General features: G+C 43.6%; 1 protein-coding gene across 3 annotated transcripts in view; it reads right to left on the reverse strand.

Annotated features, from left to right (window-relative positions):
• Positions 1-206, reverse strand: part of Med13 (mediator complex subunit 13) — a 112512-nt gene extending 112306 nt beyond the window's left edge. For all 3 annotated transcript variants that reach the window (XM_023703123.1, XM_004643027.2, XM_023703122.1), the window contains exon 1: positions 42-206. In XM_023703123.1, coding sequence (XP_023558891.1) covers positions 42-104 — 63 coding nt within the window. In that variant the 5' untranslated portion in view covers positions 105-206. The remainder of the gene's footprint in view (positions 1-41) is intronic.
• Between the last annotated feature and the right edge of the window lie 14315 nt (positions 207-14521).

Consider the following 14521-nt stretch of genomic DNA (forward strand, 5'->3'; position numbering starts at 1 on the left):
CCGCCGCCGCCGCAGCCCCGGCCCGCCGCCCCGGCACTCACCAGGCAGAAGAGGTTACAGTGACAATCTTCCAGGCTGGCCCCGTTCGGCACGGAGGAACTCATCGTCCCTCACAGTAGCCGCCGCCGGCGCCACAACCCACCATCCGCCATTACCGCCGCCTCCGACCAGAGAGAGAAACACAGACACCGGGGAGGGCGGGGGGGTGCTGGTGCTGGTGGTTGGGGGGCGGTGGGAGAGGAGGAGGAGGCGGCCGCCTCCGCCGCCGCCGCCGCCCGGCCGCCCTCCCTCCTTCCCCGCACACCCCCCCGCCGCCCGACCGGACTGCGGAGCCCGCGGACGCGCGTCTCCCCTCTGGGGGGCGGCGGCGGGGACGTGGGTCCCTTCCACGGGAAAAATAAGAAATGACACAATTAAGAATCGGAAGGGAATCCGAGTCCGCAGAGCCCGGGGCCCGGAGGGTTCTCCCGGGTAGGAAGGCGCCCGCGAAGGGTGAGAGCCGGAGAAGCCGGGCCGCCGGCCGGGCAGCGGCGATGTCCTTAAGCCCAGTCTCCTCAGTGGCGGAGGTGGTGGTGCTGGTGCAGGCGGCGTCCGTCCATGCTCTGGCTGTCTTCGTGTTGTCCCTAGGACGAGTCTGTCTAGCGTCGGCTCTGCCGCGGCCTCACCGCCTGGACGCCGTAGTCTTCCCCCATTTTGTGGGCCCAGCGGGCGGTGTTTTTCCCCCTTTAATCCGAATTCACGGGTTTTCCCTTCGCTTTAATGGCGGCCACAGGGACCAGCTCGCCCTCCCTGCCCGCCCATTGGCCGCCCGGAGGTCACGTGGGCCCGGGCTCCGTAGGGAGGGGGAGCGAGGAGGGAGGGCAGGGAAGCTTTCGGCCGAGGCGGTGCGCCCCGGGGACCCGGCAGCCCGCTGGTGGCTACTGAGACAGCGCCATCTGCTGGGTACCCCGGCCGGTGGAGAATGACTCGGGCCCCGGCCTTTATCCTCCTGGCCGAGAAAGGATTCACTTCAAAAATCTGTGAGAATTTCGTGGAAATCAGTTTGAATTCTTTGGAAGAGAAAAGTTGGCCAAAATGCCGAGGCATTCTCTTTTATTCGAGGAGGCGACTGGGGAACAGCGCAAACTGGCATTCAGAGGATCTGGATAGAGACAGAACTCAGCCACTTAAAAGTTAGGATATAAAGAAAACATAAACGAAACAATATGGTCTTGTGGTTAGGAGCCTGGGAATTAGAGCCTCTCTGCCTGGATTCGAAGCTAGAGCCAGTCACTTAACTCTTTGTGTCTCAGTTTCCACATCTGTGAAGGGGAAGAAATGCACCCTGTATCTTTCGGGCTAGCTAGTGTGATGAGTTAATGCAAGTAAAGCACGTAGCCCGGTGCCTGGCACAGATGCAGCACTGAGAAGAGTTATCCGTTATTGTTGTGATCATAAGCTCATGTGCTTATTGTGAGGAGCAAGTGAAGCCCGGTCTTAGAGTTCTCGTAGAGTGCAGTCTTTCTGAGAACAGGCACTTTGTGTTGCTTGTCGCTGTCTCTCATTTTTGGGGAGCTGGGGGGGGCGGGTCGAGCCTTGGGCCTTACCTCGGGCTAGGCACTTGTACTTGTGCCCCAACCCTGGCCTTAACCCTGCCTCTCTAATGCCCTGAAAAGGTTCCTAGCACACAGTAAGTGTTTAATGTTTGTAAATTTACAAATGAATTACTGCTACAAAGAAAAAAGAGGCAGAAGGAGCAGCAAACCGAATGCAGTGGGACATGCCTGTGATCTGAGCTACTCAGGAGGGAGGCAGGAGGGCCACAAATTCAAGGTTCATCTAAAAATTTAGAATAAAAATAAACACACGCACATGTGCGCATGCACCCGCAAAAGAAGAAAGTTCAGGAAAAAAAGGAAGAGAGAAAAGAACCAAATTAAATGTTAGTTCTTTTCCTTATAAAACATTCATTTCTTGGCTGGATTACATGTCTATGGCAGAGCTCAAAACATTTTCCTTGGGAGCTTTAGGATTACAAAAACAAGAAAGAAAAAAGATGATTCAAAAGTTAGAGAAGTGAGTTTAATTAGGAGTTATAATTATCTTTGTAGAATAATTATCACTTCCTTAGCCATAGAATAGAAAGCATTTCTCATCTGATCCATTTGCTCGTCTATGCTGGCACAAGCCCAGATCTTGCCAGGTGCGGTGGCACACACCTGTTAAACCCAGCTACTCTGGACACTAAAGCAGGTGGCAAATTTGAAGCTGGCCTGGGCAACTTAAGTGAGACCCTGACTTCAGAGTACAAAACAGCAAAGTGCATTGGGGATATAGTCAGAGTTAGAGCACTCATCCAGCCTGCCTCGAAGCCCAATGGTCAATACCTAGTGCTTCAAAGGAGGAGAAAAAGCCCAAATCTTAAGGTCAAAACCCTATAGAAGAAGTATATCACTTTCTAGTTGACCTTAGATACAATTAATTTCTCTTTCTCTCAGTTGTTACAAATTGGGCATAATAAAAATATTTTTTCCTAAGCTGTCTGGTGAATGAAACAATGTAGGCATAGTGCTTGCCACATTGCTTCCTTAATGTTAAATATTAATATAACATAAAAATCATTATTGAGTGTTTTCCGGATCTGCTCTAGGCCTGGGATGCAAATATGAAGCAGACACATACCTGTGACTCAAGATTTCTGGAGAGGCACTAAGGAAAACATTGCCACAGGATAAGATGAAACGCAGTGGGCATAACTGCTAGAATAAGGTCCGTGTCAGCTGTGGCACCACAGGGGGACCTGAGAAGCATCAAAGTTGAGAAGGCGTCATGAAGTAGGGAGCATTTGAAATCAGATTGGAAGGATAAAATGAATTCTTATAAAGCCCTTTGAAGCAGTTAAATCTTATTAAACCCAATTCAGCTCCAAAGGCAACATATCAAAGTCAATTATACTAGCAGCACTAATTCAATCCAGGAGCGCAAATCAACTAAGGTGGACATCCTTTCTAACTGAGTGGCAGCACCAGGAGACGGCCACCCCCAGACCCTGGAGCTGAGAGGACCTCTGCTCCTCTCTTTCTCAGAGGGAACCTTTGTTTTTCCTTCAGCCTGGAATCTCCTGCCCTGCTCCCGCTCTATAATGTATCTGTCCCCTCCTGGCTGCCATCAACCAACTTGTGCACCTTCCTTAGGACCTCCATGGAGGGAGGGTTTGTCTGCAACCTACCAAGTGGGAAGTAATATTTGATTGAACTTTTATTGGAACGTCAATCTTCTAAAAAAGACATGAGCAATAAGTGTCAGGGAAGGAAAACGCTGAGGATCATCCTGGAAAGGAATTGGCAAGAAAGAGAAGAGAGATAGGAAGGAAAAGTGACGGGGGAGAGAAAGAAGAAGGAGATGAGAAGAAGAAGAGGAGGAGGAAGAGATGAGAAGCAAGATGAGGGGATGAACGCCTCATGGGGGGTGAGGCGGGTGGAGTACAATATCAGCCCACAGCGTTTGCCTAGAACTATTTCCATTCTATTAAATGACATTTGGAGCCAGGCACAAGGGCACACTTTAAATCCTATTCATACAATTTCTGGGGTGTTTTATTTTGTTTTGTTGTACTAAGAATCAAACTCATGACCTCACACTTGCCAAGCAGGCACTTGCTGAGCTATATCCCCAGCCCTCACTCTTGTAATTTCATATGTAGCTAATATAAAAATTGTTTAGGTAGATTGCGTTCTACTTTTTAAAGCAACCCTTCAAATTCCATGTTTTGTTTTATTTTTATAATTTTTACTTGCAGCACGTTTCAATTTGAACTGGGCCCTTCCAGGCCCAGCAGCCACATGGAACTGCAGCCACAGGGTGGGAGAGCACAAGTCTGAAGTCTGAAGTGGGAAGCTAGGGAACCAATTAAGCTGAAAAGTGAGTGGTCCTGAGCCTCGGGACAATATTGATTTTCTTAGGGTCCTGTTAATGGTTTAATGTGGCACTTAATTCAATAGAAAAATAAAAAAGTTAAGAAGCTACAAGCCATTTTATTTCGTAAATGTGCAGATACAACTTCATCAAATATAGAAATGAGCAGACTTGGACAAAGTAAATCACTAAGTTGGGATATTTAAGGAAACCTTTCAATTCTAAATGTCTAATATATTAAATGGCCTCAGAAGTTGCCCTCAATTGTTGTTTTTCTAAATAGTGTAGCAGTCACCCTTAAGTTTTATTTCAAATGTTTTATTTTAACATTAAGTTTAAGAACTTAAATTTCTTAATTTCCTCACTTTGGAATTAGGTTTGTGAATTTCATAAGCAAAACAGACATTCTCCTTCCCCAGCTTTATTCAACTCTAGCCAGTCATTTAGTCCTCCCTGCCTCTGTTTTCTCTGGCCTGATTAAAAAAATGGATTAAGTAATCATTTCAATCTAACATGCAGGATGCTAAGTATCTTTATGACAAGCTTCCAAAATAAGTACTGTGTTATCCCAGTTTTCTAGACAGAGATACTGAGGTTTAGATAGCAACTTGCCCGGGGGCCCAAAGAGGTCTGTAAAGTATACTGAGGGAGGCTAATACATCAAGAGAGTTCAAAAGACACTTCCTGGGGGGACAGTTGAAACTAAATCTTGAATGATGAGTTGGGTTAAGGCAGGAAAAGATTGATGGGGCAGTGGAAGGAAAAGCACACGAGAAAGAGGAAGAGAACTGGACAGTTTGGTATTGGTGGGCAAAGGTTTGGCTGGAGAAATTAGCCAAGGGCCGAATCATGAAGAATTTGGATTTTATCCAGAAGAGAATGAGCAACCATTGAAAGACTAAACATAAGAGTGACGAGTTAAGATTTGTTTTTAGAAACAAGATACCAAGAGAATTGTTGGGACCACTGTGGTAATCCAGGCAGGAAGTGAAGAGGCCTGAACTAATTAAGAGGAGCTTGTCTAAAAACATCCTCTTGGCTTCGCATTTATTCCCTGTCAAGGCATTGGCGAGGAAGGTGGGGATGTAGAGGAAATCACTTTTGCAAACTCCTAAGCATTCCTTTCTTACTGAGCTGATGATTTTTCCGAGTGACCAAAGCTGCAAGAGGAGACACGTGCAGTTCTTTGAACCTATTCCTTCTGCGAAAAGATTCCAGACTTTGGACTCACAGGATAATTATTCCTGCCCAGATACAAACTGGCTTGCAATTTTATTGTTGTCTTTCCTTAAGAAAAAATTCAAAGGAGTTCAATGATCTGCCGAGTGGGAAAGAGGAAGGTTTTTTTAGTGTCTCTTGATTTTACCAAGTTTATAAGGCAATTAATACTAATTAGTGAATACAAAGGCAACAGAGTGTTATACATTTCTGTCAGTCAATCACTTAGTAGTAGTATTACTTGTTCTGCTGTATGTGAGCTGCTTTGTTACCAGGCAGTACATGTCACCGTGCATCAGGAGATCCGACTCTCAAGAGATGTGTTAATTCTCAAGCAGTAAGACATGAACTAAATAGCTCTAACTTGTGTTTTTATAATAGGCATAGATCGAATGTTGTGGCATTGACAAAGGAGGGGCCTCCCCTGGATAATGAGGAAGGTGAGTTTAGTACTGGAGGAGAACTTTGCATTTAAAGTGGATGTTAATTGACAACTAAGATTTGGATTTGCAGAGATTCTAGGAAGAGGATTTAGGCCAGGGCCGGGGAGATGGCTCAGTAGCATAAGCACTTCCCTGGCAAGCACAAGGGCCTGAGTTTATCCCTGGTTCTGAAAAAAAAAAAAAAAAAGAATGTTACTGGAAATTCTATGTGAAAGACGTTAGTTGTGCTGGTAATTTGCCTACTAATTCTCAGATATCTCTGTCACTGTCTCTATCTCTGTCTCTCTGTCTCTCTGTCTCTCTCTGTCTCTCTCTCTCTCTCTGTGTCTCTCTCTCCCTCCCTCCTTCCTTTCCCCTCCCTTATCCTCTGTTCTATATTCTAAGAGGCTTCTCCTTATAAATAACATTTCTCAGGCTGCCTTACCAACTTCCTTGTGGTTTGGTTTGGCCAATAGAAGCAAAGATGGCAGATGAGAGGTTGTGAGGAGGCAAAACATTTTCTTCCTCTCCCTGAGCTTCAGGAGGTATCTCTGATATGGCTTTTCATTCTCGTTTTCTTTCTTTTTCTTTTTCTTCTTCTCCCCCACACCCGGTCCTCTACTTACCCTCCCACTCCTTCTCCCCGCTTCCTTTTCTTCCTTCTTCCAGTATGCGGAGTGGGTGTTTAACCCAGGGCCTTCACACTGAGCTACATTTCTAGCTTTAATTTAATTTAATTTAATTTAATTTAATTAATTTATTTATTTAGACAGGATTTTGTTAAATCTCTAAGTAGCATGCTTGGCATGATGGCACATGCCTGTAATCCCAGCACTCAGGAGGCTGAAGCAGGAGAATCGTTGTGAGTTCTAGACCAGCCTGAACTGCAAAGTGAGACCCTGTCTCAATAAATAAATAAATAAATACATACATACATACATAAAAACATTGCTTAGGTTAGGTTAGACCTTGCTCCTGCCTCAGACTTCCAAATTACAGGCATGTGCCACCATACTTAGTTGGACTGCATTTTCTTTGTGGCTCCAACTGTAGATGGCAAGCTCCCCTCTTTGGTCCCTGGACAGCTAGGCTGTCTTGCTTGAGGGCCCTTGTGTGCTTTTTATTTTTGTGGGTAGAGTATTTGCTGAGCATGCATGAGCCCCAGGACTCAGTCCCCAGTACTAGGGGGGAGAAAACATACTGACTATAGTTGGACTGCAGAAATCAATGGCAGGACAAAGTTCCTAGCTGGTTGTTGCCAGAGGTGTTGGTTTCCTACCTGGTGGGCTTCTCCTTGAACAAGGCGGCTTGCTTCTCCAACAGGAAATCATTCAAGATACAGAGAGATTGAGAAAAAGACTCAGACTGAAGCCACAGTCTTTCTGTAACCTAATCTCAGAAGTAACATAGCATATCTTCCTCCACACACTTCTGGCCACACCAGTGACTTATGATACAGGCTAGGAGCAGGCTGCCAAGGAGGCCGGGATGGGGGAGGCCTGACTCTCTTGGAAGCTACCCACACAGTCCACCCTCTGGTTCCCAGTGATTCACTTCTCCTCTCCCACACATAAAATACACACACCTCCTCCCAAAGTCACAAGTCTCATTCATGAGAGCATCAGCTTCAAGTCCAGATCGCATCATCTACGTCAGCTCAGCAGCAGCTAAGGCTCTTGGGTATAGTTCCTTAAGCACAGTTCCTGGAGGCCAGCTCTTATCCACCTGTGCAACTACAGAGAGCTTATATGCTGCTGCACACAGGAGACAGGTGGAAGAGGACAAGGCTGGTGATAGTCCTGCTCAAAATATAGGCAAATGGCAGGCACAAAGGAATTCTTGGCCTGTTTTCATTCTGAAACTCAGCTGAGCAAATACTAAAAGATCGTTAAGTTCCAAGACCCAGGACTAGTTCTCCCCAGCTCTCTGCTTCCTATTCTGGGGTCTTGATTTTGTCTTTTGACTCTTTCTCCCTTTATGAAGAAAGACAGTCTCCGTTTGTAGTTGAGTTCTTTCAGCCTATTTCTCATCAATAGAACTTTGAAAGTCCAAGATCCATTTTTCAATTTGAGCTATTTCTGCCCCTTGGGGTTCAGGACGGCAATATTTCTTTATATGTACATTTTCACGTACGTGCTTGTAGTACGTGATTACAAATTCCTCGGGAGGAGTTGGTGCATGTACAGAACATCTTCATTATTTTACTTCTCTTTCCTTCCAAGTGTCAGTATTTCTTCACATAACTCACACGGACTTCTTCACAAACCTATGGATCTTTTTTTTTTTTTTTTTTTTTTTTTTTTTTTTTGGTTCTGGGGAATCGCACTTGGGACCCTGCACTTGGCAGGCTGTATAAGTCTCTTGTAATCTCAACAGGGTTCGCTCCATGTTACATAAAAGGTACCCTCACAAATCATTTTCAGGGTTGTTTTTCTGTCCCTTGGGTTTCTGGTGGGGATTATACCCTTAAGCTTGCCATATGCAGTATCATTATTTTATTTTATTTTGAGACAGGATTTTGTTGTATAGTTCAGGCTGGCCTTGAACTCACCATGAAGCTTGAGGTTATCCTCAAACTCAGTGATCCTCTTGCCTCAGCCTCCTGAGTACTGGGATTTCAGACACTTAGCACCACACCCAGCTTGCACTATCATTTTATAGAGAGCATACCTTTAACCTCTTTAGAGGACTTTTTTTTGTTGTTTTTTTTTTTTACTAAATAGTATCCTAGGGCACAAGTTTAAATCTTCCTGAGATTGTGACAAAAGATTGTAAGGTCATGTGTGTAGTTTCATCTTTGAGCCATGTTTTGTTTTGCTCTGTTGGGGCCTGGAGATCAAACTCAGAGGCTTTGAACTCAGGAGCACACCCACCCCTGGTCACTGCAGTACCTCTAAGCTACACCCTCAGCCCTGGAGTTCCTGGCCCTGTCTTTGGTTTAATTTTTACTTGGAGGTGCTGTGTTAATTTCAGCATTGTTGGCCACTTACAGAGACTGAGATTTTTCAAACCCAGCAAATTCTCTTTCCTTTCTCACTTAACAAACTTCCTCTTGCATTTTACTATCAGAAATAAAAAGACATCTTTGGTTGGAAATCTTCTTAGCTAGATCACTCAGGGCTTTAGATTTATCTTCTACTGTACAGTTGCTGTAGACCGTATCTTGGCTGAGCCGTGTGATAAGGATTCCTGCTCTTGAATTTCCAGTAACATCAGCTCCTTTTCTCACAAGCTCTCACCTGCAGCCATATCACAGGTCATGATGTGTCTATTCACAGCTCCAAGGGACTTTAGTCTCTGACTAACACTGTCTTTTTTCCCAGTGGTTGAAAAGTTTACATTTTTGTCCTTGACTATTAAAAGCCAGAAGTAACTTAGAAACATTCAGCGACTCCTTAATTTTATAATTCAAGAAGGAATGCTTAGCCTGTGCAAAGCTGAGTGTCTCAGCCGGGGAGAGACACAGTGCTGACTCACAATCCAGCACGCATTTCCTCCTCCTCCTCCTGAAGTATTCATAGGAAAAAGGGAAGATCTCAAAAATTTTGAAATTCTGTAAAAAATGGTGTGGCTCAGTTTCAAAAATTGGTATACACTAATAGCATGAAATTTGCTTTGAAATATTGGCTTGTGCACAGAGCACATTTTATTTCCTTCATCGTTGTCCTCTTCCTTTTCCTTCCTTCTCCCTTGATACCCCAACTCTAAAAGTCTACACTCTGGTTTTCTGTCATACCTCTTTTATTTTATTTATTCATTTTTAGATTGCTCATATAAGAGAACACATGCTGTATTCAATTTTCTGAGCCTAGTTTATTTTGCTCAACACAAGGCTCTCTGGATCTATCCCCATCTTGTGGTATTTTTTTTTTTTCAAATGACAACATTTTATTCTGTGTGTGTGTGTGTGTGTGTGTGTGTGTGTGTGTGTAACCAGGGATTCAACTCAGGCCCTTGCGCTTGCCAGAGAAGCGCTTATTCCACTGAGCCATCTCCCCGGTCCCCAACATTTACGTTATGGCTGAGTAACACTCCATTGCATCACATTTTCTTTACCGCCCATCTGTTGATGGAATGGACACAGAGGCTGGATGCAGATCTTGGAGGCTATTATATATTGTGCCACACTGAAGATGTGTTTGTATGTGTCCCTACAGTATGCTGACTCTGATTCCTGTTGGTATATACCAAGGAACACTATAGCTGAATCAAATGGTCGCTCTGTTTTTAATTTTTTGAGGAATCTCCATACTGATTTCTATACTGGCTGTACTAACTGTCATTCCCACTAGTAGTGTAGACACACCCCACCCCAATCATTGCCAGAATTATTATTATTAATTATTATTATTGTCCTTTTGAGACAGGGTCTCTCTATGTAGTTCAGCCTAGCCTTCAACTCACTGTAGAACCCAGGCTAGCCTTGAACTTGGACAATTCTCTATGTCTCAGCCTCTTCAGTGCTTAGATTTTTTTTTTAAAAACATTTATTTTATTTGTTTGTTTATTTATTTCTTTATTTATTTTGTGTGTGTGTGGCCAGCTCAGCCCACCAGGGGGGCAGGGCTGGCTGGCATGTGGTGCTGGGGGATTGAACCGCGGTCCCTGTGCTTTGCTTAGTTTAGTTTGTTCTAAGTAGGCGCTTTAGACCATTGAGCCATCTCACCAGCCCCTTCAGTGCTTAGATTACAGGTGTGTGCCACCAAGCCTGGCTTTATTTTTTTAAGAGTCTCACTAAATTTCCCCAGGCTAGGCTTGAGTTTGTGATCTTTCTGCCCCAGAAAAGGGGATTATGATTCTGTGACAGTCTTACTAGGTTTTTTCTTTTCCTTTTCTAATTTTTTTTTTTTAGCTTCAATTTCTTTACTGAAGGACACCTAAGAACTTTTAATGTGCTAACATGCATGAGAAATTACTCACAGGAATCTATGCCGTGTAGCATTGCCTAAATTCTTTTGAATCACAAATCTTGTTTTTGTTTTGCTTTTACATTGCCCCATAGCGACACAGCAGGCCAAAAGCATGAATTGGAATCATCACAGTTTAGTTTGGCTAATGTGACAAGTATGTAAAGGGCAGCAGTAGAAAATCTGGTATAAAGAGGGTAGAAGCCTAATCAGATAGAGAAAGGTATTTGATTTGATCTGTGCGCATCCGGGTCACTGAGGGTTGCCTCCCGCTAGGTGAAGAGAGTTGTTGAGCCAGGCTTGGTGGCGCACACCAATAATCCCAGCACTCAAGAGGCTGAGGCAGAAGGATCAATGTGAGTTCAAGGCCAACCTGGGCTAATAGTGAGTTCAAGACCAGCTTGAAGTACATGGTGAGGCCTTGTCTCAAAAAAAAAAAAAAAAAAAGTTGAGCTAAACTATTTAATCATAATATATACCTTTTTCATGCATGTATATTATTATTTAGTATAATTAACAGCATACAGTAGGGGAATTACAGTTTAAATCTTTCTTGTTGGATCCCCATATTGTTTAGTTTAAGCTTTCACTATAGTAGAAAAATTGGGAATACTCTCAATGTTCTACCTGCTGATGGAAGCTGAAGCAGGATTATGAGCTCAATGTTGGCCTGGATTACAAACCAGACCCTATTTCGTGAAAGAAAACAAAGAGAAAGAAAGAAAGAAAAAGAAAGAAAGAAAGAAAGAAAGAAAGAAAGAAAGAAAGAAAGAAAGAAAGAGGTTGTGATGCACCCCTCTAAAACACTTCATTGTCAAAGATGTTAAAAGATGGGGGCTGGGGAGATGGCTCAGTGGAATAAGCACTTCCCTGGCAAGCGTAAGGGCCTGAGTTCAATCCCTGGTTCTGCAAAAAAAAAAAAAAAAAAAAAAAAAAAAAAAAAAAAAGATGGAAGAAAAGCCAGGCAGGGTAGCACACATCAGTGGTCCCAGTTTTTTAGAAGGCCAAGGTAGGAGGATCATTTGGGCCCAGGAATTCCAGAACAGCCTGGATGATGTAGCAAAACTGCACCTTTAATAGGCATGGGATATTAGGGTCCCTTGTCACAAACGTGTTAGTGCTTATTTGATTTTTTGTGGCCGTTAATATTTTTTCTATATAGTTGGGTACACAGGTATTTGGTGCATATATATTTGTGATTGTTATCTCTGTTTGGAGTAGCGACCTTCTTTATCTCTTTTGATCAGTCTTGGCTTGAAGCTCATGTTATCTGCAAATAGAACATCTTCTCCTGCTTTTTTCCTTGGAGTACTGTTTTCCATCCTTTGACTTTCAGTCTATGAATTTCTTCTTGTGTTAAATATGTTTCTCATATGTACCATATTGTTGGATCTTTCTTTCTTTCTTTCTTTCTTTCTTTCTTTCTTTCTTTCTTTCTTTCTTTCTTTCTTTCTTTCTTTCTTTTCTTTCTTTCTTTCTTTCTTCCTTCCTTCCTTCCTTCCTTCTTTCCTTCCTTCCTTCCTTCCTTCCTCCCCTCCCCCTCCTCCACCACCTCTCCCTGCCCCTCTCTCTTCTCCTCCGTCTTCTTCTCCTTCTCCTTCTCCTTCTTCTTCATTCAGGCTGGCTTTCAGCTCACTTTGTAGCCCTAACTGGTTTCCAACTCTCAACCATCTTATGCCTCAGCCTCCCAAGTGCTAGGATTGGGGCCTGTGAGACAGCTCAGTGCACTAAGTGCCTGCTTAGGCAAGTGTAGGGACCAGGAGCTTGATCCCCAGTACCACATGCCATGCCAGTGGGTCAGCCACAAAGATCAGGCGTGGTGGCCCACACCTGTAATCCCAGAGCTGGGGAGGCTGAAAACAGGAAGATCACTACGAGTCCAAGCTGTGTAGTGAGACCTTGTACCAAATACTTTAAAAAAGTGCTGGGATCACAGGTGAACATCACCACGCCAGACAGAATCTTGTTTCTTTTCTTTCTTTCTTTTTTTTGTTGTTTTTTTTTTTTTTTTGCGGAACCAGGGATTGAACTCAGGCCCTTGTGCTTGCCAGGCAGGATCTTGTTTCTTGATCCATTATGCCAATCTGTTTCTTTTGATTGGTGAATTAAGACTATTTAAATTGATGATTATGGGGCTGGGGAAATGGTTTAGTAGAATAAGTGCTTCCTTGGCAAGAGCAAGGGTCTGAGTTTAATCCCCGGTTCCGCCAAAAATAAATAAATAAATAAATAAATTGATGATTATAACTGATATGTATTGACTTATCCTTGTCATGTTATTTTCTTGTTGTTGTTCCCACCCCCCCACCCCCACCCTTTCCCCTCTATTTAATTATTTTCCTTGCCTGGTGGATTTGTTCTGTTGGAGTTCATAGAGTTCTAGTCCTTGTCATGTGTGAATATCACATGGTCTCTCTAGTGTAAGAAATTGAAAGTATAAATAAGGACCAAAAATGTATAATAGACATTGCGAAATAGACATTGTTCAAAAGGAAAGAGGAACTAGGGAGGGGGAGGGGAACGGAAAGAGGAGAAGAGAAAAAATGAGAAAAGAAAGATAAAATAGAAACAAAACTTTATAAATAAGGAGGGAAGAGGAGGTTAAAGGGAGGGGAGGGGAAAGAAACTAAGAAGCAAGATATATCATGTCTAGGTAACAATTCCCTATGATGAATGCAATCATTGTGTATATCTAAATGGTACCAACAAACTTCATTTAAAAAAATAAAACCTCGGGGCTGGGGAGATGGCTCAGTAGGATAAGCGCTTGACTGGCAAACACAAGGATCTGAGTTCAATCCCTGGTTCTGCAAAAATAAATAAATAAAACCTCAACAAAACTGTTAAAAGAAAAATAAAAAGGCACAGGAGGGGGCAGGCTGGAAGAATTCTTTAGAAAAGATTGGTGATGAGAAAGGAAGATGGCTAGGTGTAGTAACGCATGCCTATAATTCCAGCAGTCCAAAAGCTGAGGTGGGAGGTTCATAAATTGCTTCAGTGAAGCTGCTTGCAATATACATGACATATTAGCTGATTAGATTTTTAGAGAATTTCAGCCAGTCTGCTGGGCTTTCTATCTGGTTTTCTTAATATGCAGGATTTCCTTTTGTAAAAATTAAGCAAGTCAGAAGTCTTGCAATAACCAAGACAGATCCAAAGGCTGAAATACAGCGTTAATGAAGAACTTGATGCCAGTGTTGGTTTTTCTGTTATTGTTTTGCTTCATATTTCTACTCACTGTAAACAAATTCACCTATCTCCCACCCTGGGACAAATGTGTGTGACATCCACCACACACCTTTTAGAAGGTGTCTGAGTTTGTCGTCGTCCTTGTTGTTGTTTGTTTGAGACAGCATCTTGCTGTATACTTCAGACTTACTTTGAACTCACAAGAACCCTCCTGTCTCAGCCTCCCAGGTGCTGAGATTATAGACTTGCACCACCATGTGAGCTAGAAGGTATCTGTTTTAAAAACATAAAAACAGGGCCTCGGGATGTAGCTCAGTGGTAGCGTATGTGCTCAGCGTGGATGCAGCTCCGAGGTAAGTCTCCAGCACCAAAAAAAAAAAAAAGTACCAGCTACATTCACTCCAAATCTTTATCTTTCACTGTAAAATAAGTTTCTAAAAGTATCTTATCAGCGTTAATAAAAATACATACTCTTCTCCCTGGAACAATTTCTGGAGCTCACCCCCTTCTATGAGACTCTTGCTAAGGCGACATCCAATGCTTTTGCCAACCATTTCTCCAACTCAGGAAACGCGGTCCTGGAAATAAACAAAGACGCCCCCCAATAGCTGCGCGGCCTCGCTGCTGGCTCAGCGCCTCTCCTCTCCGATCCATAACAGGAGAAACGCAGTCACAGTGCTCTGAACACTCTCGGCACAGAAAGAGGCTAATGAATGATAGCAGTGAACGGCAGCCTGGGCTCCCGGCGCCCACCTTGCAGACTGCAATATCTGTATTGCTACTTCTACGTGGCACCCATCATTGTGGGTGAGCGTGCGCGTACCTACGCAGGTCCTACGTGTGCACTGAGTCATGTCCCAGCCTTCTTTTTCTTCTTTCTTTTTTTTTTTT

This window comes from Octodon degus, unplaced genomic scaffold, assembly GCF_000260255.1.
Source record: "Octodon degus isolate 3935 unplaced genomic scaffold, OctDeg1.0 scaffold00164, whole genome shotgun sequence".
Taxonomy (NCBI): domain Eukaryota; kingdom Metazoa; phylum Chordata; class Mammalia; order Rodentia; family Octodontidae; genus Octodon; species Octodon degus.